The sequence below is a fragment of the Belonocnema kinseyi genome, chromosome 3 (assembly GCF_010883055.1).
Source record: "Belonocnema kinseyi isolate 2016_QV_RU_SX_M_011 chromosome 3, B_treatae_v1, whole genome shotgun sequence".
Classification (NCBI taxonomy): Eukaryota; Metazoa; Arthropoda; class Insecta; order Hymenoptera; family Cynipidae; genus Belonocnema; species Belonocnema kinseyi.
In genome coordinates this window covers 37,390,966-37,416,876 of record NC_046659.1, presented here as the reverse complement: position 1 = coordinate 37,416,876, position 25,911 = coordinate 37,390,966, and the positions used below count along the sequence as shown (strand labels likewise).

The following is a 25,911-nucleotide window of genomic DNA, read 5'->3' as shown; positions in this document are numbered from 1 at the left end:
ATTTCGCTGGAAGCGGGTGCAATTTTTCAGATTAGCACCCGCTCCCGGCGAAATCCTGCGGTTGTCCTTATGACAAATTTTTAATTATATATATATATATGTTTACTATGTAGTCATAGGGAATATAATTATATAAATTCTAGCATACAGTGCAACCCGTCTTGCATTTGTGTAATGAAAAAAAGTACTATATAGGCGATTTTAATTCGGTTTCCAAATCTCCCGCGCCCGAGATCTTGCACTGATTAGTCAACTTCGAGGCTTGGAAGACGTGCGCAAAATATACGTATAACCAAATTCTGAAACAAGGTTATGTTCCCCAGGATTCACCACGCATTTTAAATAATTAATTAGTTACGAATTAAAAAAATGTAACAACATTAAAATTGTTCATAAATACATTCGGGACGTGCATTAAGTACTTTCTTAAAAATTGGAGTTGGTTTTCACTAATTTAACGGTACGTGAGTTATATTTGACGTTTGACAAGTGTCAAAATCGTTTTGTACTTCGATCTTAATTAATAAAATAAAGTGAACATCTGCAGGTTGTACGTAATTAATTGGCGATAAAATCTGTTTTTTACTTATTGAATAAAATATGGGAATCAAACGCTTTTGACAAACTGCAACGAAAATTGTAATTCGTATGATTATAAAAAGTGCAACGATAAATCTGCGATTCAAATTATGAGAGGTAAGAAGCGGCGAATTATTCTTATAAGCTGAGTGTTCAGCGACCTTGAAAATTTCGTCTCCGCCTTTATAGAATGTTAAAGTATACATTTTTTGTGATATTTGACTTAGAAATTATAAAAATTACTAGCTGAAATCTTCAATATTAACTCAGCCTAAAAATAGACATTTTTATTCTAGACGTCGACAGTGCGCACATGCCAGGATTTTACGTCATTTCCGTTTTTTTCGAACAGTTTTGTGTCGAAATGTATGGAAAATATTGTAAATAAAAATAACAACGAAAAATAAATGTGTAAATAAATCAGAGTTTAAAGACAACAAATTTTTAAGTATATTAAAAAAAAACTGCGAAAAAAGTGCGAAAAGTGTGGCGAGGAAGCCTATTGTTTACATTTGTTGATATCTATCGTCTTCAAAAAAATGTTTTAAAATCCGGAAAAAATCACGGAAGATGATGTTCCAGCAGCAAAATTAGTGCACAATTTGGTGGAAGAGTGCAGTGTTAAATAGCTTAAGCGATGGATAAAATATAGGAAACGTACTTTAAAAGGGAAAAAAGTGATTCAGTAGAAAGTTTAGTTGAGGTTGTGTTTGGCAGGTATTAATATTTTCTTTCTTTGCTAACATTTGCTTACATATTAAATGAAGCATTGTTATCGGGGTTTCGAACCTCATAAATTTTTTTATAAAAATAAAATCTATTTAATACTTTCACTTGAGAACGCAAAACTATTATATTTATGTATTTATAACCAGTGTATATGAAAGAAGGAAAATTTGTTAGTACATTCCTTATACTAGGTAATCACTAACAAATGGCTTTTTATTGTCTAAACTTGAAAAAGAGAAGTAGGAAATATAATATTGTGTTATTTTATATTTGTATAAATATTATATATTTACTCAAACAAAGTTCTGAACTGCAAATCTTGTATAAAAGAAAATATTTATACCTGCCATACAAAACCTCAACTAACCTTTCCACCTAATCACGTTTTTTTCCTTTTAATGGTGGGTTTCTACATTTAGGACATCTTTTCAGCTGCTCAATACTGTGCTCTACTACTGATTCGTGCACTAATTTTGGATCTGGAACATTATCTTCCGTGAGTTTCGCCGAATTTTTAAGCATTTTTTAGAAGATGACAGATGCCAAAAAATGCAAATAATGGCCTTGGTCACCGCACTCTTTGCACGTTTTTCACCGTTTTTTTTTAAATAGACTTAATAATGTTCTACCTTAAACATCTCTGTTATTTACAAATGAATTTTTTGTTGTTTTTATTAACTATATTTTCCATACATTTCGACACAAAACTGTTCGAAAAATACGGAAATAACGTAAAATTTCGGCACGTGCGCACTGCCGACGTCTAGAATAAAAAGCTCTATTAGAATGAGCCATGGCCATATAACGAAATTTTCAAGAGTTTCACTACTCGGTTTTTAAGTATATACCATATTACAAAACATTAATAAAGATTTCAAAATGTTTTAAAAGATTTTTAAATATTTAAAAGGATTTTGAACATTTTATATAGGCCTGTTTATCATATTTTAAATATTTCATAATAATTTCACAAAGATTTTAAAACTTTTAAAAGATGTAAATAGTTTCAAAGATTTTGAAAATGTTACAGTTCACCAGACTTCAAAGATTTAAAAACATTTGGAAGATTTGAAAGGTTTCAAAACATTTAAGAAGATTTTTTTTTACTTATTATAGATTTCAAATAATTCAATGATTTCAACGAATAAAAAAGATTTTGCAAACAAAGATTTAAGAAAAATTTCCCAAAGAAATCACGTTCCGAGAATTTTTGTGAACACATTCTAATATTGTGTTAGGATTCTTTTTAATTCGTAACTCATTATTTATTTTAAATGCGCGGTGAATCCTGGGGAACATAACCTTGTTTCAGAATTTGGTTATCCGTATACTTTGCGCACGTCTTCTGAGTCTCGAAGTCTTTGACCAATCCACGCAAGATCTCGAGCGCGGGAGATTTGGAAACCGAATTAAAATCGCCTATATAGTACTTCTTTGCATTACACAAACGCAAACGGGTTGCATTGTATGCTAGAGTTTATATCATTATATTCCCTATGACTACATAGTAAACGCCCTTACTGTATATATTCGTATATTTCATTTATATAACTTATCTTTCTTCCTTGTCCATGATGTTAATATATTGTTAGACTTTCAAAAGTATCAGTCAACCAAAACTGTGATATTAAAACATGGAATAATGTACAAAAAATAAATACTTTGCACAATTCTCCTTTGAATTACATTAATCGGAAACAAATGTCAATATACTGAAATAAAATAATTAAAACTCTAGTCACTATTAAAATTTTAGATTGAAAAGTTAGTCGCCCCACGTACCCTGACAGATATTTCGTACTTGCGGTGATGCTTGTGACGGAGAGGAAAGCATCCACGTATGCGTCTACCACCGCCTTCGCTCTCCAGACGGAAAAGTAGTGGACGCTGAACATGTGTTCCTGGCGGGAATTTCCCCTAGCTGGGCATGTCTGATATAGTGGAATATTTATTAACATTAGTTCATTAATTTTTAAATTTTTAAACAAATCTAATTGGTTTAAATAATTTATTTATTCCCTGGCGGGAATTTCCTCTAGCTGGGCATGTCTGGTTTAGTGGAATATTTATTAACATTACTTAATTAATTTTTTAATTTGTAAGCAAATGGAATTGGTTTAAATAACTTTTTTATACAAAATTATTAATATTTCTTTAGCGTAATATTTATCAAAATTGTTTGATTAATTTTATTTATTTGAAACAATGAATTGTTATTTATTTTTAACTAATAATAATTTATTGTCTATACAATTAAAAAATATTTACAATCAAATTTATGTCATTAATCATAACAAAATGCCAGTTCGACGAATGTTTACAAAAAAAAACTTTTCAAATAATTGGAATTTGTTTACATAATTACAAATTAATGAACCAATATTGAAATATTCCACAAGACCCACAGTAATAATTTTTTTACAAAAAAATTTGAAAGGAAATTATTTAATTGAATTCCACTTGTTAAAATAATTAAAAATTAATGAACTAATGTTAATAAATATTCCACTAGACCAATAGTAATAGCTTTTAGAGAAAAAACGAATTTTCAAACAAAAATTTTTAACAAATTCCATTTGTTTTAGCATTAAAAAATGAATTAACAAATGTTATTAAATATTCAACTAGACTAATAGTAATAATTTTAAGTAAAAAAATACCAGAATACAGTGCTCAATAGGTGAATTTCATGAAGAATTGACATTTTTTGTTTTAAGGGTAGTTTTCAGGCACTCGTGGGGGTGTCACATTTTTTCAAACCCTATTAAATTATTCCAAGAACTCAAAAAAGATATGTTTCCGTATGCCCTCTAAAAAAAGCGTTCTTGAGCAATCCTACTGTAGCAATGTACATGGTCTTATGAATGAATTTAAAAAAGATATATACAAATCTGTGGAGTGGAGATTGTTTACAGATTCTTCAAAACGAAGCGTTAATGCGGTATTATTACACATTACAAATAAATATGCTTCGATATTTATAGCACACTCTATAACGCCCAAGGAAGAATATGTAAACATACAAATGGTTTTGGGTAAGATTAAATATGAAAAACACAAATGGCAGATTTGCAGTTATCTCAAGATCTTGGCAATGATTCTAGGTCAGCAATCTGATTTTACGAAATTCCCATGCTTTCTTTGATTGTGGGATAGCAGGGATCGCAAGAATCATTACGTTAAGAAAAATTGGGTAGCTGGGGAGCGTATAGAAACCGGATAAAAAAATATTATAAACAAAACTTTGGTTGAGCCGGCTAAAATTCTATTTCCTCTTTTGCACATCAAACTCAGTTTGATGAAACAGTTCGTAAAAGTTCGTAAAAGCTGCAGAGAGATGAAACGTTAATTGCCACAATGAGTATCAAGGAACGAGATGCATGGATGAGCTTCAAGAATGTGATTGAGAATTTCTTAGGCAATCATAAGAGTGACAACTACAAGGAATTGGTGTCTGACTTGTTCAAAAACTACAAACAATTGGTGGCTCGATGAGTTACAAGCTACACTTTCTTGATTCCCATTTGGCATACTTTCCAGAAAATCTTGGAGATTACAGTGAGGAAAAAAGAGAACGCTTCGATCAAGATATCAAGGAAATGGAAAGAAGTTACCAAGGTTTGTTGGGTCGTTTATTGGGTGTTTTTCGGATTATGTCAAAATCCTGACGTGTAGGGTTCAGCGGGAAAAATTACATCGGAATATCCTATTGGTATTCAAGACTCAGAAAAAAATTTTTTTGTGGACCTCTGTAATCTGAACATGGTTTTTTGTGTGGCTGGATTGATTTCGATTACCTCATATATCGTACTCTTCTGACCGCGTTCCGGTTTTTTAAAGATTAGATGCGATCAATCTTTCGCGTAATCTGCCTCCAACAGGTTTAATTTTTAGTCTCCTGATTGGTACCTCTTCAATAGACAGAAGGAGTTACCTGTGCTGGTCCTGTCGGAGGCCGTGTTGGAGGGCGAGAATCCACATTCGATGAACGAAAAATTCATCAACGTGTTCTTTTCGTCACTGGAAGCCAATAGTACTATCCGTGCCTCCTCCGCGGAGTCTGATAAGAAGATACCAGCTTATATGGTGGAATGAAGAGTGCGAGATGGCTCAGGGTAGCTGGAGCGCTGCTCGGAAAAGATTCTTGGCTGATGAGACGTGAGTCTCATCAGCCAACGCGAGGAGTTGGTAAGCTCTAATTGGATTAAAGTTCCATGGATTCAAATTTATAAGTAACACATTTTTTTTTAAACAAAATGTTATGAATTGTAAAATAACCGTCGAGTTTGTAGCTAAAATCGCTAGAAGGACCATATTGGGCTTGAATTTTCGGGCCTTGAAAATTATTTTTGGGCCTTCCCAATAATTTTCCCTTATTCCAAATTACTTCAACTACAATCATTCCAATTTTCAGGCAATTCGATTCATCCAATCGTGAGATATTAGGTTTATAATAAAGAAAAAAAAATACTTTTCACACGGTGCGGTACTTGCAAGATGTAAGGAAAAGTCGTCACCGGAGATATAAGGGATTACATATGAAATCATCAAAAAAACTTTTGGCAAAGTGCTGCGGTTTGTTTAGGACCTTTTCAATGCTATGCGCAGGGAGTCGTCATTCCCAGAGAGGTAGCGAGATACCCTGGTCCCGTGCTTACAGTATGGATTTAGATGAGGGAGGTTCTCGATGTACTGCCTTGGGTCTGTGTTGACCGACATAATGACTAGTTTTGGAAGAGGCAAGGAAACTTCAGGGGATGTACTCTCCCCGGTTCTCTTCGAGCTTGACCTGAAATTTTGGGATACTTTCTCCCGGACAGAGCTAAATACGCTATGTACGTGGACGATGTGCTGCCCTACGTCACCACTGAGTGCATGCACGAGGCTCAATCCTTACTGATATGGGCTCTCAAATTCCCTCTTTAAATGTCTGGAAAGTTTCGGGCCCTCAATCTCGATGGCCAAGTGCCAATTGCGCCTATTTTCGAGGGCTAGGATTGGACTGGGGGAGATTTCCCTGACTCTTGGAGAGGTCACTCCCTGTCAATCTACTTTCAAATGTCTGTGTGTTCCACTTGACAAGCATGACTTCAGTACCGCACTTTAAGAGCATGAGGGTCAAGGGACCAAGAGCGATTAACATCATGCGGGTTATAACCAGGGGTTACCTAGTGAATAACTACCTCCCTTCTTGCTGTTTACAGTTCACTAAGAACTTTTTACGGCTTGGGGCGGCTCCCCTCTTCTTCTTTTCAAGCGAAACATCGCTTAACAAACTGGATCATGTTCAGTGTGCATCTCTTCGAGTTTCCCTGGAGTACATGAATTCTACGCCCATTTCTATTCTGCTGTCGGAATGTGGGGAGCTCCCCCTGTTTTTGTGGAGAACGCTGCTGGCGGATAGATTTGTCCTCAGAAACTTTTACAGAAGCGGCAATCCTCTCGTTAATAAGCTAACGTCTCTAGCAAGGCTTGCAAGGGATAGGAGATTGAATTCGCGTTCGGAAAACTGTGGTTTGATAGATGCCTTCAAATCGATGGTAGTCTTCACCTCTTCGTCGGGCACTACACAGAGACCTTTCTCTTTTGACAGGGAAGGGGTGGACCTGTCGGAGGCAGTGATGTGTTTGATCACTCGGATCACCACTCGCGCGACTAATAGGAAACCGGGTAGATTTGTCCGGAAATTCACGGGTTTCCATTCGCTTTGCTTGATTTCCTTCACATGTTGGCATTATCAGGAACGAATCTGTGGACAAAATTGTGAAGACGGCTTCTAGACTCCCATTTTTCAACCCGAGAGGTCATGGTTCCGGGGCATCAGTCTTCCGAGGCAGTACGTTCACCTCATCACGAGATTTAGATCTTCTTATGTTTGCACAGGTGATCACTTCATCCGGACTGGGTGAAGCCTACCAGTAGGCTGTGAGTGTGACGCGGAGCTCAGGAATCTATTTGGCCTCCTTTATCAGCATCCTCAGCTAACTTCAGTCAGGTCCACACTTTCCGATGCGTTAATCGGATATTCCCGTATCTGCTGTCGGTGGAGCTGTTTGACGTGAATGAAGTATTTTTTAATCCCAATGCTGAATCAGTGTTCGAGATTTTTTGAGGGGGTGCTTTAGGGTAGTGATTTAACCTATGCTTCGGTGTGAGTTGTTAACGGTCTGACGGAACGTGATTTAAAAGATATATCATAGTGGGGCGGGAGACCCGGACTATTGGCCAAAATTAAAAACATTAAATAATCTGGCTAAAAGTGCTTATTCTGGCGTTTTGAGGCCGCTGATTATGCATTTTTGGACAAAAACAAAAAACTCAAAATTCCGGATTCAAAATAAAGGCAAATTTTCAGAAAAGTTGACAGATTAAGTTGAAAGTGTTTATTTAGGGGGTTTAGGGTTCGTTAATTACGAACTTTTTAATAAAAATTCGAAATTCAAAATGGCGGCGAAATTTGAAAAGAGTTGATGGATCCCTGCCGATAGAAATCTCAGAGTATGCGATAAAGATTCTCAACGCTCCGAGAAACTGAGAAATTCTCCGCAGGCACTCAGGTAGATATACTCAAAGGTCCAGGTAGCTCGTTTAGATGCTTTAAAGGCTTTAGAATGTCCTTTCCGAAATTGAAATAAAAATACGATCATAAATAACAATCAGTGAGGTTGAAATTGAAATCAGAATTCGATCATAAATAACAAGCAGAGAGGATATCTCAATAGAGTAGCCGACACTCAAGTTTCCTTCGTTAATCCTTCGGATTAAAATTTAGAAATAGATTTTTTAATTTCACAGTTAACAGCCTAAAACATAATAATTCAGAATCTACGGGTTTCGATTGTATATTAGTATATAAGTTATAATTATAAATAAGTATAATGAGAAAATTCATTAGTTAAAAAAAGTGTTAATAATTTGAATGAAAAATTTAAAAACTGAGAGTCGGGTGAGCGACGGCAAACTATTGTAAATAACTCTGCCCGCCCGATCCATGACGAATACAAAAGGACCATTATATTACCGTCGCATCACTTTTAAAAGGTGCTCTAAAAAGACCTTGAAAAGCACCCAAAATGTCTCTATCTTTGAGACTAAATGATTCAAATAGAACCTGCAGATAGTCTTAAACCGGCCTGGTTATTTTGCCTGAGAATACTCTAAGTTTTGTATCGGTAGGGATGGGGCTAAAAATGCTTACTTCGGGATTTTAGGGGTCGCTGATTACGATTTTTGTGTGTTTAAAAATGCTACGTTCAAACTGGTACATTCGAAATGGCGCCGAGAATTGAGAAAAGTTGACGAATTGTGATAAAAGTGCTCAATCGGGAGTTTTATTGGGCGCTGATGGTGAATTTTTAGGAAAAAATGCAACATTCAAAATGGATAATCTAAAATGGCATCCATAATTTATAATAGTTAACGAACTGAGCTAGAAATTCTTGCCAATAGGTTTTTATGATAGCTTCTTGTGAATCTTTGGTAAAAAATAAACAATTAAAAATAATTGATAATTTGTTAAATTATTATTTCATTATTTTTCACATAGTTATTTGAACCATACAATGTGTTACATATTAATCAATTCATAATCAATTTTTTATTTATGACATGCGTTTTTAATTAAATTATATGAAATGCTAACTTTATCAAATAATATAATATAATAATTATAAATAATTATTATGGTCTCTAATAATAATATTAATGAATAATTTTCCATGTTATTGATAGTTCATTTTTTCAACTTGCATGCATAGATGTTATTGAGTAGACGAGGGCATTGGATATCTCCATGCAAATGGAAACGAATGAATGCGCACAAAAACGTTTCGAGTAAGTTTTCTTTTAAACAAATGAAAACGCCTAAAATGGCGCAGGTCAGACTCTAAGTAAATATTCTAGTGAACAAAATGGTACCTCATTTTTCTCATTTGGATATTTCTTATAAAGTCGCAGAGAAACGAAATGACGCCCACGAGAAAAATATCACTTTATTTGTGAATGAATTACAGAAAAAAGTTCAACATATATCTTTGTGCATCCGTTGCACGTATTTCATATTTTCTAAACATTTATTGATACAAAAGCAGCAAAAAAATTGTATTACATAATTATTCAAAAATACATTAGTTATTGCCGTATCCCTCTTATTACTGATTTCATGTGGTTTTCTAAGTTAATGATATGACGCCATAACAATAATACGATTTGGGAGAATCGTGTTAATGTAAAAATTATTGTTAGCGTTCTTACGAAACTTTACAATTAAAATATGAAAACTTAATATCTTGAGAACAATAATTAGTATATTTAATAGCAAAGATTGCCATTTTATATATTAAAACAGAGAATAATAAAAATTGATAATGATATTATCAATAGTCAATGAAAAAGTGAAACGAAATAAGAGATATTTTTATTTTCTGTAATAGACGCTAATAGAAATTGTAAGCTTCAGTTGAGGAAATTGCAAATCACTATGTCAATAGCTCCGATAACACTGTGTGACAGTGAAAATATAATTTTATGGAGATCTATCACAAGTTGTAGGTCTAGTAAAACTAAGAAAAATGGTGGAGGAGAAATTTTTTTTTCGAAAGATTTTTCGATTTTTTTTACATTTTGTCAAATTTGACGATATTTTTTCGATATTATTCGATCTTGGAGATTTTTTTGAATAAAATATTTTGAATGTAAATTTAATTTCACGTCGAATGAGCTATTCCTGAATCAAGTTCGATGAAAGATGAGGGAGTTGTGTGCATTTTAAGATTTTAAGAACTTTTTGGTAAATTTCCATGTACGTAGCTCACGTTAAATTTACATCGGGCCGCGTCACACAGGGTACTGCCACAATGTCAACTTATTGTACTTTCTTTGGTTTCGATGCTAAAAAATTAAATGTTACCCACTTGAAAAATACCTACAATTAATTCTCTCTTCTGTTTTCTCTGTGAGACGGTGTCCTCTCTGTTCCTTTACCAACAAAAAAAGAATATTTCCCGACAGACTCCGTCATTCAAAGTTTCAGTGCTCAGTTTAATTTTACGAAAAAGAAATGTGTGATAATCGAAATAAGTTTTGCTTCATATGTGGTTTGTTCGTTGATCAGCAGCAACGTTTGCAGGTAAAAAAATGAAGCTGTGATTGATGGCTACAACGATTTTTTCAAACTTCAATATACTCCCTCTGAACGCTGGTGTGAAGTAGAATTCGCGTGTGTCGAGTACTCGTTGAAGTTAAAGACATGGAAATTGAAAAGTTTCAATAAAGTTCGAATTTCCTTACCTGATCCGATAATATGGCATTATCAGCCTTACCATAAACTGAACGACTGCTATTTTTGTAAAAAAATATGTAAGGGGTCATCATTATAAAACGCGAAAACGCATAAAATATGCCGATGTCGTGACTGTAACGAAACCCGAAGCCATGGAAGATATGGTTGACTTAACTACAGTTCAGGAATTGAAGAATGTCCAACTCGGTGATCATGGTCAAGCTGATGATCATGAAGCTGTTGGTAGAGTACCTTTCACCTGCACCAAGTTCAAGAGAATGACATCCATTATCAAATGTGGACTTTCAGGATCTTATACGTGATTTATGTCTATCACGGAGACAGTCTGAGGTGTTCGCTTCTCGATTGAAGCAATGGAATTTTGTGGAAGATGAGTTTAAGATCACGCTATCCCGTAAAGATGATCGAATTTCTTTCAGAGAAATTTTCAAAGCTTATGAACAGAATGAGAAACTTGTTTATTGTTTAGATGTATCTGAACTATTCGACCTCTTGGACTACTATCACGTGTCAAGTGAATGGCAACTTTTCATTGATGGATCGTGCGTGAGTAAGTACTCTCTCAATATTATGAATTGTATTCATCATATTCCTTACTCGAATCTTGAAGTTCAAATTCGTATGATTTTTTACATTTGAAAGCTGTGTTATTACACAATGAAAATAAATTGTCATCTGTTCCATTAGCATACGCAACTGATATGAAGGAAACGTACGAACATTTGGAAAAAATACTTCGCCGCATCAATTACTCTGCATATAAATGGCAAATAGTCAGCGACTTGAAAGTACTAACAATTTTGTTCGGAATGCAAGATGGGTATACCAAGTATCCTCGCTACCGTTGTGAATGGGATAGTCGTGCCCCGAATAGATATGCAAAAACGAAAGGGCCATCAGGTCAACTCTTTACAATTGGCAACAAAAATGTTTTGAACACTCCACTAGTACGACCAGAAAATGTCATCCTACCACCACTACACTTGAAACTGGGTTACGCGAAGCAGTTTTTGAAGAAATTGAGAGGCGACGGAGAAGCGTTTTGTTACCTGAAAGAAGTAGCATTCCCTAAACTGAGTGATGCAAAGCTAAGAGGAGGTAACATATGATTATTATTTGTGTACAGTTGAGAGTTCATTACTTTTCTACATTCTTTTTAAAGAGCTGTAATTGTTAATTTCAGGGATCCTTGTCAGTGTGAAAAGTTCCTTTCAGAAAATCTGGGCAAGATGAGTGATAAACAATGTGAACGTTTTCACCAGGAAATAGGAGCCGCCATCGAAAAACGTTTTCAAGGGAAGAGTCCCATCAATATGCTTGCTGATTACTGTTGGTCATTAAAACAAGAAACCAGTGATGAATCATACAAACGGAAGAGGTCAAGCAAGCATTCTTGAATCAGATAAATCCTATAATAATAATTTATAATTAATAATAATACACAATAATAAATAAAAATTACATAGCTATAATGACGGTTTCTATCAATTTCATCCCTCATATCGCACCCTAATTCAAATTTGACGTCAACTACGTACATGCAAATTTACCAAAAAGTTCTTAATATCTTAAAATGCACACAACTCCGTCAATTTTCATCGAACTTGATTCAAGAATACCTCATTCGACGCGGAATTAAATTTATATTCAAAATATTGTATTGAAAAAAATCTCCAAAATCGAATAATATCGTCAAATTTGACAGAATGTAAAAAAAATCGAAAAATCCCAAATTCTGTCAAAAACGGCTTTTTTGCCATAAAATGATATTTTAGGGGTGTATTTGAAATTTCTCCCCTACCATTTTTCTTGTTTTACTAGACCTACAACTTGTGATAGGTCTTCATAAAAGTATATTTCGTTTTTTTTGTCATAGTGTAATTTCTCGAGGTTAGCCGAATCCGCCGATCATACCTCATAAACGAGGGCTCACGATTGTGAATAGAAGAACTTCGTTTTTCCCGCTAAACTGATCAAGATTCATTTATGGACACGTGTTTTCCAGTGTGATTGAAAAAAAATCCGAAAAACCTATGGATATATTTGAATTTAATTCAATCCCAGTATTGACCGTATTCAGACAGAAAATTTTCCTGTTTTTACTTTCAATTTTGAATGTTTCTAATTCGAATTATTAAGCACAATGCCGTTTCTCACAATTCCAAAAACTTGTAGTACTTAGTATATAAGGAATCTAAGTATATAAGTACAGGGTAGGTTAGTTACATCAGCGAATCTGTGTTCTATAGTGTTATTGTATACAAATACTGATCATGATAATAATATTTGCGTATTGTCCTGCTTGAATTTGATGTAGTGAATTTGACATATTACAATTTCCCTAAATCGTAAAAGATTATAGTTAACTGAAATATTGGTTTTAACGTATTATATAACTAAATTTCTATGATTGTAAGAGTCGATTTTAAGTACTCCGAAGTATCTACAAAGATTTATTCAAATATCGTATATATTTTTTGTTAAAGATTTCGGGTCTGAGATGCTTTGGTAAGAAATCTTGTTTTTCATTCACTAATAATGTGATTGCGTATTTCATTGTAATTGAGAATTCCAGACTCAATTAACTTCTTATAATTGGCACACCTTTTTGAATGGAATAAATGGAGGTAGAAGATTTGGAATCAATTTCTCAACATCAAAAAATGTATTTTATGAACATCATTAGCACTACGAATTTTAATAAGATTTTCAACTTTGCGCAGGTATCATCAAAACAAAAATTTACCAACCGACGAATAATTGCGAGAATAATACTTAAATTATTCCTGAATTCAGTAATCAATTTGATTTTTTCGACTTCAAGAATCGTCTTTTGGCCACGGAATCGAATCTCCTGGCCCAGTGTGCATAGGCGTAAATATGGATTGTTAACGAGATAAAAAAATGTAGACGTTTATAGCGGAGAAATGGAAAAAGATACACGTGGATGAAAGAACGATAAAAATAGCTGTATGTATATAGACGAGAAATAGAAAGAGATAGAGGTATATGGACAATGGGTAAAGAGAGATACAGGGAGATAGGCGTTGGATAGGCTGGGATAAATTTTCCTTATCCCTTTTTATATTAGCGGTAGAAAATTAATAAAAGTTACATGATTTCTATCTCTATGCTTCCGACTGGGATTTAAAAACCCAGGCAACACAATTACGTGTAGGTGAGGTAATGAGGTGGTAAGCAAATTTTTGATCAATTTCAGTAATGACATTGATTTAAGTAACTTGTGATGTACTGTTCAAAACATTATAACCTTCAGTTTTTCTTCCAGAGGCTTTCCAAGTGAATAATATATTAGTTTTATATAGGGTAATATGAAGATAATGATTTAAAATTGATAATTTAAAAATAAAAATAATGTGTAAATAATAGGGTATGAGAGTATAGAAAAAAATGATTTAAATGTAACTAAACTGTATTTTCTGTTTTTTTTTATTAGTGACTATTATTAAAATGTAAAAAATATTATATTTTTTCCTACTATTTGTATTACTATATATTACTGAATTAATACAAGCTTATGACGCGAATATATTCTTTGCCTAAAACGTATATAAACATATTTTCAAATTACATGACTAGGACGTAATTATAATAAAGTCGCCTGGAACGCTATTGGCACATCTTATCCAGAGATTTTGTTTCCCGGGTTTGACCTGCGTTCGATCTACATTTCTCAGTACACTACAAATCCACTCTAGTAACTACCAATATTATAATAGTAATTTTCTATCCGAATTTCAATAAAATAACAAGTCTAAAAATTAAAGATCTTCCTGCAATGAATACGTCTACATTACTATCGACTCTTAAAACTTATCCAGTAAATCTCTGCACCATAGACTATTTACACTTTGTCAGCTAATGTTATCAGTATACCCTTAAAGTTAATGACAACATTACAACTATCTACAACATTGTCAATCAGTTCAATCTCTTAACCTTGCATTGTCATTATGCCCAGGAAATCAATATTTAAACTAATTGGAACACCGTTGACTCTTTAAACTTCTGCATATAATGTTGTGAGGTTGCCCAGGAAGCCACGGACAACAATTCAACTAATTGTTGCACGATGGATCATTTAAACTTCTCAAGCAAATGTTGACATCATGTCTAGGAAATCAGTATTTGCACTAACTGCAGAACCATAGACTTTTCGAATTTCTCTAGCTAATGTTGTCAATATTCCAATATGTGAGGAAACAATTGTCAACAATACTACTAACTGAAGCAGCATCGTCGCTTCAAATATCATCAGTCAGTCTTAATATGCGTAGGGCAATGAAATATAAACTGTAATTTTTTCCGCAGTGTCACATAAGCGCAATAATGAATTAGGGCTAATTTGAGGCTGAAGTAGGGTTATTTACAGTTGGCTCAGTCCTTCTCCTTCGTTCAGCAGCTTGCGCGATGCGCGAGAAAGAAGTACCAAGGTCTGTTGCACAACACCGATGATGAGGTAGAACATTTCTTGCGAAATGGCTTCAAACCCAACCACATTCGTTTTATGATACTGAAATTCAGAAGATACCAATCGGATGGCAAAAGTGCCTTAATCGTAAAGGAATGTATATAGAAAAATATAAATTTTGAACTTTGCAAAAGTTTTAATTCAAAAAAAAGTTATAAAAAATACGGTTTATACTTGACTCCCCTACGTACATTAGGATAGACTGATGAAGCGTGAAGAGTCGATGATGCTCCAGTTAGTAGAAAATATTTTGCTATATGAAATTAGCTTGATCACCTTAACATATGGATCCATTGAATAATGTGGAAAAATTCCCTGTCTCGAATTGCTGGCTACTTCATTAATAGCATTTTAAAAAACACAACAACGTATGATGAATGTATTGCATGTACTGCACGTATTGCACTGTTCGGTTCAAGAAATTCCGTCGATTTTGAAATCTTTGATTTTACCAAATTCGCTGTTTACAAGGATTATAAAATTAATTATTTTTCTACGTGAATAAAGATACTTTCAATACGTTCCAAGAGATGGGAAAAATGTATCATACATGGTATCCAGATGTGCAAAAGTACGACGATCTGAATTTATTGGATTTCTTCTCACTTAAAGTCGTATGAATCCGTAGCAGTCCGGTTTTACCATGTCGCGGTTTAAAATTCAAAATATTGCTTAGATTTATAATATTTCGTTTTAGAATTTATAAAAACTCTGAAGACAAAGAACATAAGATTGAAAAAGTACGCTAGCAAAAGCATGGCGATGCAGACGACAAATCAATTATATAATGTTTTTTATATGCGCATATTGTTTTTCAGTGTGAAATAAAAATGTCTTTTCATTCATATTACTTTTTACTTCCTTCTCTAAAACAATCCTAACCAATGCTCTTTAAAATTTTGTATTTATATTTGTTTCACAACAAATTTATTTATGTTTCTCGGAAAAAATCTTGTTTGTGTTTCTTAAAGATTTTTTTTCAAATATTTTGAGAATATGAATTTATTAAATTTCAACATTTAATTCTTTTCCGCAATTTATTTTTACTTTAATTATATTTATAGCCTTTTCGAACCAAGGCTGCACTTACAACCTATGTAATGTATTTATTCAACTAGTATTATTTATTGTTGTGTAATATATATACCTATAAATTATTATTTTTATCACATATAGTTTATTAAATACTATTCTCTTTATTTTGTATTAAATCTGTTGTGGGATAAACAATTAATTTTAATAGGGCACCAATGTTAGAATAGTGGGTTTCGGTACAGCGGCACCAATCAGAAGTGGCGTCCCCCGCCTCTCAACTCTCCCTTAAGAATCTAGCCAGATCCAACTTACATTTCATATTTTTCCTTGCTTATAAGAATATTTTGTTTCTTAATGTTTAGGTTAATTAAGTTGTACATTTTTACTAACCATAGATCTTCATTTTTTTAAGTTAAATTATTCCTTTTTTGATTACCCGAAAGCGAACCCGAGTATTGCCCGATTACCCTGGTATTTTTCAAAATATTACGGGTACCCTTGTTTTACCCGTCGTGAACCGTGTACCGGGACCCTTGAGTGTTCGAGTGCCCATTTGAAGTTCCTATCACTATTCTTTATATCTAGAAATTGAATAATATAATTGAAGCATAAGGACATTAATAAAATCAAGAATTGTTTTGTTTATACTTCTAGGATGATATTGAAAAAATTGTCGCCGAGATCGAAAAAGAAGAAGCTCGTCGTCAGCGAGTTGTAGAATGTGTCGTAGCCTCTCCTTCACGTCGTGTAAACTTTACATTATCAGCACATCCCTTCAAAGATGAGTTAATTATGTTTGGTGGCGAATTTTACGATGGTCAAAAGGTATATGGTATTTTCTTTGTTTATAGAAATATTTCTATTCAGAATCGAGAACTTTGTTCTTTTGTCGAAAAATCTACTTTTTTCTACCTCTATCTTCTTTTTATTGTTTAGTCGTGAATCAGAGAGAGAGAGAGAGAGAGGAAATATTATTGTTTATGTATGATACATCAAAGTTAATTGCACTGCAATTATATGTACGCGTATAAGTATACTTACAGTACCGGTCCAAACTTCATTTCATGTTAATTGTATGAGTTAAAATTTTTTCTCTCAAATATATTTCGAACTATCAGAATTCTAAATATGTAAAATGCGCCTAGATGAAGCTATTTTGTAAATTTTTAAATAAGATATTGTAAAACAGTGCAAATCTCAATGTTTTCTTAAAATTTAATTAAAATATAATAAACATTTTACCACGTTAAAAAAAGTTGGGACAATTCGAAGACATCTCATCAGTAGGATAATAATAATAAAATGAATATGTATTTTAGATAAATTTGATAGAAACCTCATTCCTCATTTGAAATATTTAAATATATGTTGCAGAAAAATACTTTTTTTTCAAAAATTTTGACTCGTCTTAAAACAAATCGAGTAGGAGAATACCATCATATTCCTCTTGATGCAGCCGACAAATGGTTTTTAGTAAATTTTTTCTTTCGACAAATATTACCCAACATAAACAATAAAAACTTATTAAAGATTTTGATCGTAAATCGATGTTATATGATACATAACTCATGATCATTCGGTTATTTGGTGATAAAAATGCTTGAAAATTAAATGGTGTATTTTCAATACATAAGCGATGACTGCAAGCAATGCACTTTCTTTGAAAATGTAATATTTTTATTGCTTTTCAAAAACAAATTCATTCCGAACGAAAACCACGTTGCGCCAACTTCGACTAGTGGGCTGCCATCGAAAAAATCTTCGTTGAAATAACTTATCGCGAGAAAGTTGTTTGCTAGGCTTTAAGAAAGTTTTTCTGAACATTTGATCAAAATCGTTGTGACTTAGGTAACAAAGGCCCTCGTGAAGGTCGTTAACCGGAGCTGCAGAGGCAGAGTATGTTGACCTTAACTCGCTATCATTTCCACAATTTTCGGCCGAATTTTATCAAATATTATTTCAACTAATATTTTTTCGATGACTGTCCCATTGATCGAAGTTGCCGAAACGTGGTTTTCATTTGGAATTAATTATTTAAGAGAAGCTGTGAACATATTACACTTTTAAACAAATTGTGTTGCTTTTAGTCAACGCTTAGGGTTGTATTGAGAAAACACCATGAAATTTTCAAACATTTTTATTAACAAACAGCTGAATAATCGAGACTTATGTTTTATAAAACAGCGATTTTCGATCGGAATATTTGGTAAGTTTTTATTGTTTATCTTGAGTAATAATTGTCGAATGAAAAAGTTTGCTGCAAAAAATTTGTCGGCGTGGTCCAGACGAATACGAAGGTATATTTTGTTTTACGTTTCGAACACTTTTTTTCATCGATCAATTTGCCCGAGTGAATAATGCATTTACGCGATTTCGAGCGCTTTACGAGTTCTCGCATCCGCCATTTCAATTGTTTAACTATAAAAAGGCATCTTTAAATTGGTCGGAAAAAATCGGGAATTTTAAATTGGCTGATAACTAGAAATCCTGCGGTCACATCAAGGAGATTATATAGAAATACCAGGGTTAAAACCCAATTTGAAACATTTCCCTCGCTTCTGGAAAAATTGGGGGTTTTTATATAACCCAGAAAGACGTGCATTGCTGTCTTGGGAAATATTTTGTTTGCATTTTACCAACACATCACTCTGATTCATCAACGTTAATGTTAAAAAAATTTCCTTATTTACAGACTGTGGTATATGGTGATTTATTTTTTTATAACATAAACAGAAAAGAGTGGACACTTGTAAAAGCACCTGGTTCACCGCCTCCACGATGTGCTCACCAGGCAGCTATAGTGCCAACAGGCAAGGGGGATCTATGGATATTTGGTGGTGAATTTTCCAGCCCATCGGAATCTCAATTTTATCATTATCGTGACTTGTGGGTTTATCATATTGGGGAGAAGAAGTGGGAAAAAATCAAGTTTGTATTTTTTATCAGTACCTGCCACAAGTATAAGTTCAATAAATTTAAAAAATCTTTTAATTGTGGAGTTTAAAAATATTCTTTTTATGAATATTTCAGTGCATCAGGTGGACCATCCGCAAGAAGTGGTCATAGGATGGTCTACATGAAGAAACAGTTGTTTATTTTTGGCGGTTTTTACGACAATCTCAGAGAGTACAAATATTTCAATGATATTCATGTTTTCAATATAAGTAGTTATACGTGGACAGAATTAAAAATATCTGGTAAATATAATTTTTACTTGTGTGACTCCTGATGAAAATTTGTTGTAATAAACTTCTTTTAGGAAATTTGCCTGCTGCTAGATCTGGATGCATTGTGCTACCAACGCCAGAAAATAAACTTCTAGTTTACGGCGGATACTGCAAAGAACGGATAAGAAAGGATTTCGACAAAGGCCAAGTTCACATGGATATGTTTGTTCTGAGTCCTGAAAGTAATTTATATTTATATTTTCACTAATGTGCTATTTTATGAAATAGGTTCATCTACTACATTTTTTTATTTTTTGATATGAAACTTTTCACTCAGAGATCACGAATAATACGAGTATTGAGTATTCTAACATTACGTCATACTCGGCCGGCAACGTCGGAATCTATAAGACCATACCACTTGGTGGACTGCAAAGCATTGATTAGATAGGAGTTTGACTAGAATAAATCTTTGTACACGAAAGTAAGTGAAAAATCCTGATATGGCTTTCCTTCTCAGATAGAAAAGACATTTCTTAAATTATTGTTAGCAATTGGGGAGTGTGCGATTTGGACAATCCATCAAGAAAAAATATAATGTGCCGTGGTTGAGGTTAGGTTGCATTGTTGGAATAGCTGGTGGTCAACATTTTGGAATCCTTTACATTTTCTTAAATTGCTTTAAATATCTTAAAAATCCTTAAAATATTTGAATTTTTTAAAATTTATTAAAATCTTTTTAAATAACTTTTTAAAACTCGCTTGAAATTCTTTAAGACTAATAAAACTGTCTTAAAATCTTGCAAAATAACTTATAAATACTTCAATTTTTTGAATTATTTTTAAATCCTTTAATAAGAAACTTGAAGATTCCGCCAAGTCCCTAGTAATTCCTTGGAATCACTTGAATTCTGAGAAATCTCGTAAGATTCTTTAAAAATTCTTAAAGTCCTCCGAATTTTTTTGAACCCCTTTCAACTTACTTAAAATAATTTTAAATATTGTAAAATTGACTAAAATTAATTCAAATCTTTTAAATCCTTAAAATCGCTTCAGTTCTTAGAAATCCTTAAAGTGCTCCGAATTTTTTTGAACTCCGTTCAACTTCTTTAAAATAAATTAAAATTTTCAAAACGGAGTACAATTTATTATGATCCTCTGAATTTTCTTATATTCCTAATATTTTTTTAAAATTACATCCCTTGAAATCTCTTAAATTAATTGAAATCTTTTTAAATAACTTTTAAGTAACTGGCTTGACAATCTTTGAAATCACCTAAACTGCCTTAAAATTTGACCAAATCTCTTGAAAATCCTTAAACCTTGTTGGATTCTTTAAAAAATCTTTAAAATTCTTTCAAAATCGTTCAATTTTCCTGCATTCTTTTAAAATCCTTTCAAATATTTTGAAATCGTTGAAAATCTGTGGAGAAACCCTAAAAACACTTAAATTCTTTTAAAATCCTTTAAAGTATCTCTGATATAATTTTATTTGATATGAAACTACTTAAAATCAGTTATTATCGAAAAGTATTATGACATAAGTCGCCGGCAATTGAGGTTATAACCGTAATTACGGCAAATTATCATTTTTCGTGATGGATTGCCTAATCGCACATTTTCTAAATTTCTGGCAATAATGAAAAAATGGCTTTTTTTTCTTAAAAGCAAAGCTATATCACGATTTTTTTACTTAATTTCGCCGAAATTAATTATTTCAAAAAGCTAAATGTATACCCTTTTTAAACTTATGTCACATGGTGTCAATATCTTTTGAACAAGCTGTATGTTTTTGCTTTTTCTTTTTCAAAAACGACAATAAATTAATGATAATATGGGTGTTTTGTGCCTAAATGCACAAATTCTAGTATTAAAAATGGATGTTTTCAAATATTTGAACGTTGCCAGATATATTTATTCTTTATAAAGGAATATAATAGTATATTATATCACAAGAAGGATTAGACGATCCTCCAAAAGCAAAAAGCGTTTCAAAATCTTTAATATGCTCTTTATGCTAACTTCTGGGTTTTGATCTTCCCCTTAGTCCCTTTCCTCTTCGTTCTGCCGCAACGCCATCGCGAGAACATGATCGTTAGAGTTTCAATATTGTTCGAATATGTTTAATATTGAAAAATAATATAATTAAATGTTTGTTATTATTTATTTTATATATATTAAAAATTTATCATAAGGACAACCGCAGGATTTCACCAGGAGCGGGTGCTAATCTGAAAAATTACACCCGCTCCCAGCGAAATCGCGGTAAAATTTCAGCCACAACCACGTCTAACGACCGTGAAATAGGTGGTTACAGTCTGTAACGGAATCAATACGACGATACGGCAAAAGTTTCGTGCACCCTGAGAACAGGGAGTGATCCAAGGACTACCGTCTTCTGCATTTTTCCCGCAAGTGTTTTAGCATATTGTTGAAACGAAGGGATGCTTTTCTGGCTATTAACGAGTGAAAGCTTGATACCTCCAAGAGCGCCGATGACAAGGACGATTAGTTTAACAGAATATTCCGGGTACAATCGTTGCAACTCCCTTATAAGGTCTCTATACCTCTCTTTCTTTTCATTCTCCTTGGCTATGATGCTTTTGTCAGCTGGTTCCGAAAATTCGATAACGAGCATGGTTCGCTTCTCAAAGTCAAGAAGAACCATGTCTGGCCTCGAGTGTGGAATAGAAACAATTTTTGAGAATATAAAGTTCCAGTATATGCGGCACTTCCCATTCTCGACAATTGACTCGATTTCCCTAGAAGCATGTAGAGGAGTGATATTAAGCTTAATGCCGTAAGATGAATAGAGATCGTAATAAAGAACTCTTAGTGCCGCATTGTGCCTTTGGATGTAGGTCGTTCCCGCATGAGTTGGACAACTAGATAGCATGTGAGACAAATGCTCGGGGTGTGCATGGCACGCCCTGTAATTATTATCGGGAATGTCTTGGCTCAAAATATGGCGACGGTTTATTAAGGTGGAAATGACACCGTCTCGGCATGCCAAAATGAAACCCTACGTACCAGACTTCAATCCGGGCTATTTAAGGAAAGCAAGCGTTAGCTCACACGACATTGACTGATCCTCCACATTTCTGTGGAAGATACCGTGCATCCTCTTATCGAGGAGCTGTTCACTTCGGGAGAGTATCCTTTATAGATGTCACATCCTGAATGCGGCTCTGTGGCACGCCCAGGTATGTATAAGTCTTTCCAGCGCAAAGACGTCGTATAACGCTTCTAGCAACGAGCTCAGCATCTTCAGGGATGTCATTAAGTTTTCCTCGCTTCATATAAACCTTGGCGCATTTGTCTAAACCAAATTCCATTCCAATTTTCTTAGTATATCGTTCGACAATCCCTAGAGCTAGATGTAGTTGCTCTTTGTTTTTAGCGTAGATCTTAAGATCGTCCATGTAAAATACATGAGCGACCTTGTACTTTCGATCTGTAGGTTTGCCGCACAAGTACCCGTCGGAATGGGGAAGTGCTAGAGATGGCAATAATGTAAGGCAAAAGAGGAGTGGGCTCATGGTGTTGCCCTGAAAGACACCTCTCTGAAAGGTGAACTTGTTAGTTGTCACACGATTTTTTCCAGATACGCCTTTCTTTGACCCTCGTTGTTCATACATTTCTTGCCACACAGTTTCAATTGCCCGAACAATCCTATCATTTAGGATAGCTCTCATTATCTTATACAGTGTGTTCAGACAAGTGATTGGCCTGTAATTGTTCCGGTCAGCTAAGTTGCCTATTTTTGGCAGGAGTATTGTGCGCCCTTCCACCAACCACTCCGGAATCGGTTCTTCCGACTTTACATATGAGGTGAAAATACGGGCCAAATGCTGATGGGTTGAATGAAACTTCTTCCACCAGAAGGTTTTGATACAATCTGGTCCCGGTGCGGAATAGTTATTTATCCCTCCTAATACTTTTTTCACCTCCTCGGTAGTGATGGGTGAGCATTCGTCATCAGGTTTTATGGGGGCATCACGCGGATCCTTGAAGCTATTTATATTTTCTTAGTCTTCTTCCAGTCTATGCTGCACTTCGTAGACTTTTCTCCAAAATACTTCGACCTCCTCTAGTTTGGGTGGATGGTCGACAGTAACTGGAGGGTCTTGGAAGATTCGAAATAGGTCAAAGATAAATTGTTGATTTTCTCTGACCCACCTGTCCCTCCGCTCTACACTTCTCTTAGCGTCAGATAGTATCCGTATTCTCTCAACAATATGCTGCCTTATGGCCAGCAGCTTTGACTTGTTAAGTGTGTGATAACGGATCCGTAGTTTGCACGCGAACTTTCGAACCTTGGTGGTAAAATTCCTGCCAGATGCGATGTAGTCAGTCACACACTGAATGCGGGACGCATACTGTCTTTCCCAGCCTATCTTTATGGCAAGTTGATGCATTCGTCTTTTGGTCTTATGATCAACCGTTGGTTTTGTCTTACGGTTCGCATCGGCCAAAGCTCTCGCTGCATTGTACACACAATAATTGAGAGCCCAAAGGTCGGGTACTTCAGAAAAATGTCCACGAAGCTCGTCATCCATTCCAGACAGATGAGGTGAGGTGTTTAGAACGGTGACTCTGGGATACCGGGCTAAGGAGAGGGGTTCGCCCTTTCCCTAGCTTCTCGTGAGAACAACAAGGACAACACCAAACATAGTTGTAGTAAGTGTGGTTCAAAACAACAGAACGCGCGGAATCTCAGGACACTCAGGCAATCTCAGGCACGGCGCTATGCTCTGTGGAGCGAGAACTACCCGGAGCTATCGCACATTCCGCAGAAACATCTGCGAAACCATGCCGAACTACTCCGAAAAAGGGGCTAGGTGAGCGTAACGCCTACTCTACCACAGCTAGGACAAGTCGGTAATAGAGAAAAAGAGGCGACACTAAGACCAACCGTGTGCAAGCATCCGATAGAGGAAGAGCGATGCGTTATGACCCGGAGAAACATGAACACCAAGGTTTCTCTCAAGCCTAAAGATCTGGCTGAAATGGATGACGAGCTTCGTGAAAATTTTTCTGAAGAATCCGACCTCTGGGCTATCAATTATTGTGTGTAAAATGCAGCGAGAACTTTGGCCGATGCGAACCGTAAGACAAAACCAACGGTTGATCATAAGACCAAAAGACGAATGCATCAACTTGCCATAAAGATAGGCTGGGCAAGGCAGTATGCGTCCCGCATTCAGCGTGTGATTGACTACATCAAATTTGGCAGGAATTTTACCGCCAAGGTTCGAAAGTTCGCGCGCCCACTCCGGACCCGTTATCACACACTTAACAAGTCAAAGATGTTGAGTATCAGGCAGCATATTGTTGAGAGAATACGGATACTATCTGATGCTAAGAGAAGTCTAGAGCTAAGGGGGAGGTGGGTCAGAGAAAATCAACAGTTTCTCTCTGATCCATCTCGACTCTTCCAAGGCCCTCCAGTTACTGTCGACCAGATTGTATCAAAACCTTCTGGTGGAAGAAGTTTCCTTTAACCCATCAGCATTTGGCCCGTATTTTCACCTCGTATTTAAAGTCGGAAGAACCGATTCCGGAGTGGTTGGTGGAAGGGCGGACAATACTCCTGTCGAAAATAGGCAACTTAGCTGAACCGACGAATTACAGGCCAATCACTTGTCTGAACACGCTGTATAAGATATTCACAGCTATCCTAAATGATAGGATTGTTCGGGCAATTGAACCTGTGTTGCAAGAAATGTATAAACAACGAGGCTCAAAGAAAGGCGTAGCGGGATGTCGGGAGAACCTGCTCAACGATAGATGTGTCTGCAAAGATGCAGCATTCTACCAACGTGACCTATCGATGGCCTGGATTGATTATCGGAAAGCTTTCGATTCGACCTTGCATAGACTTATCATCTGTCTTTTGGAAATCTTAAAGGTTCATCCGCAAATAGTTGGGTGCATAGAGAGATTGATGCCGCTTTGGAAAACCAGATTTACTATCTTATCTGGAAAAAATCGTGTAACAACAAGGCACTTTCAGAGAGCTGTCTTTCAGAGTGATACCATGAGCCCACTCCTCTTTTGCCTTACATTATTGCCACTATCTCTAGCACTTCGCCATTCCGACGGGTACTTGTGCGGCAAACCTGCAGATCGAAAGTACAAGGTCGCTCATGTATTTTACATGGACGATCTTAAGATCTACGCTAAAAACAAAGAGCAACTACATCTAGCTCTAGGGATTGTCGAACGATATACTAAGAAAATTGGAATGGAATTTGGTTTAGACAAATGCGCCAAGGTTTATATGAAGCGAGGAAAACTTAATGACATCCCTGAAGATGCTGAGCTCGTTGCTAGAAGCGTTATACGACATCTTTGACTGGAAAGACTTATACATACCTGAGCGTGCCACAGAGCCGCATTCAGGATGTTACATCCATAAAGGATATTCTCCGAAGCAGATATAAAGTCTCATCCGGCAAATTTGGTCTATCGAACTGTCGACGAGGACCAAAGCATGCTTTTTAAGTCTTCTGTTCCGCGACTGTACATCGTACGCCGTCAAGGTGGTCGGTGAATATTGAGTCTTGAATGTCTTCACAAGAAGATTATCCTGGGTACAGCACATA

At 35.0% G+C, this 25,911-nt stretch overlaps 1 protein-coding gene across 6 annotated transcripts in view; it reads left to right on the top strand.

Annotated features, from left to right (window-relative positions):
* LOC117169003 (kelch domain-containing protein 4-like) overlaps positions 1-25,911 on the top strand; it is a 77,229-nt gene that overhangs the window by 41,311 nt on the left and 10,007 nt on the right. For 5 of the 6 annotated variants that reach the window (XM_033355040.1, XM_033355042.1, XM_033355044.1 and 2 more), the window contains 4 exons: positions 16,791-16,961; positions 18,829-19,064; positions 19,167-19,333; positions 19,396-19,545. In XM_033355040.1, the coding sequence (XP_033210931.1) occupies positions 16,791-16,961; positions 18,829-19,064; positions 19,167-19,333; positions 19,396-19,545 (724 nt within the window). The remainder of the gene's footprint in view (positions 1-16,790; positions 16,962-18,828; positions 19,065-19,166; positions 19,334-19,395; positions 19,546-25,911) is intronic. The other variant, XM_033355046.1, reaches the window with a different exon arrangement.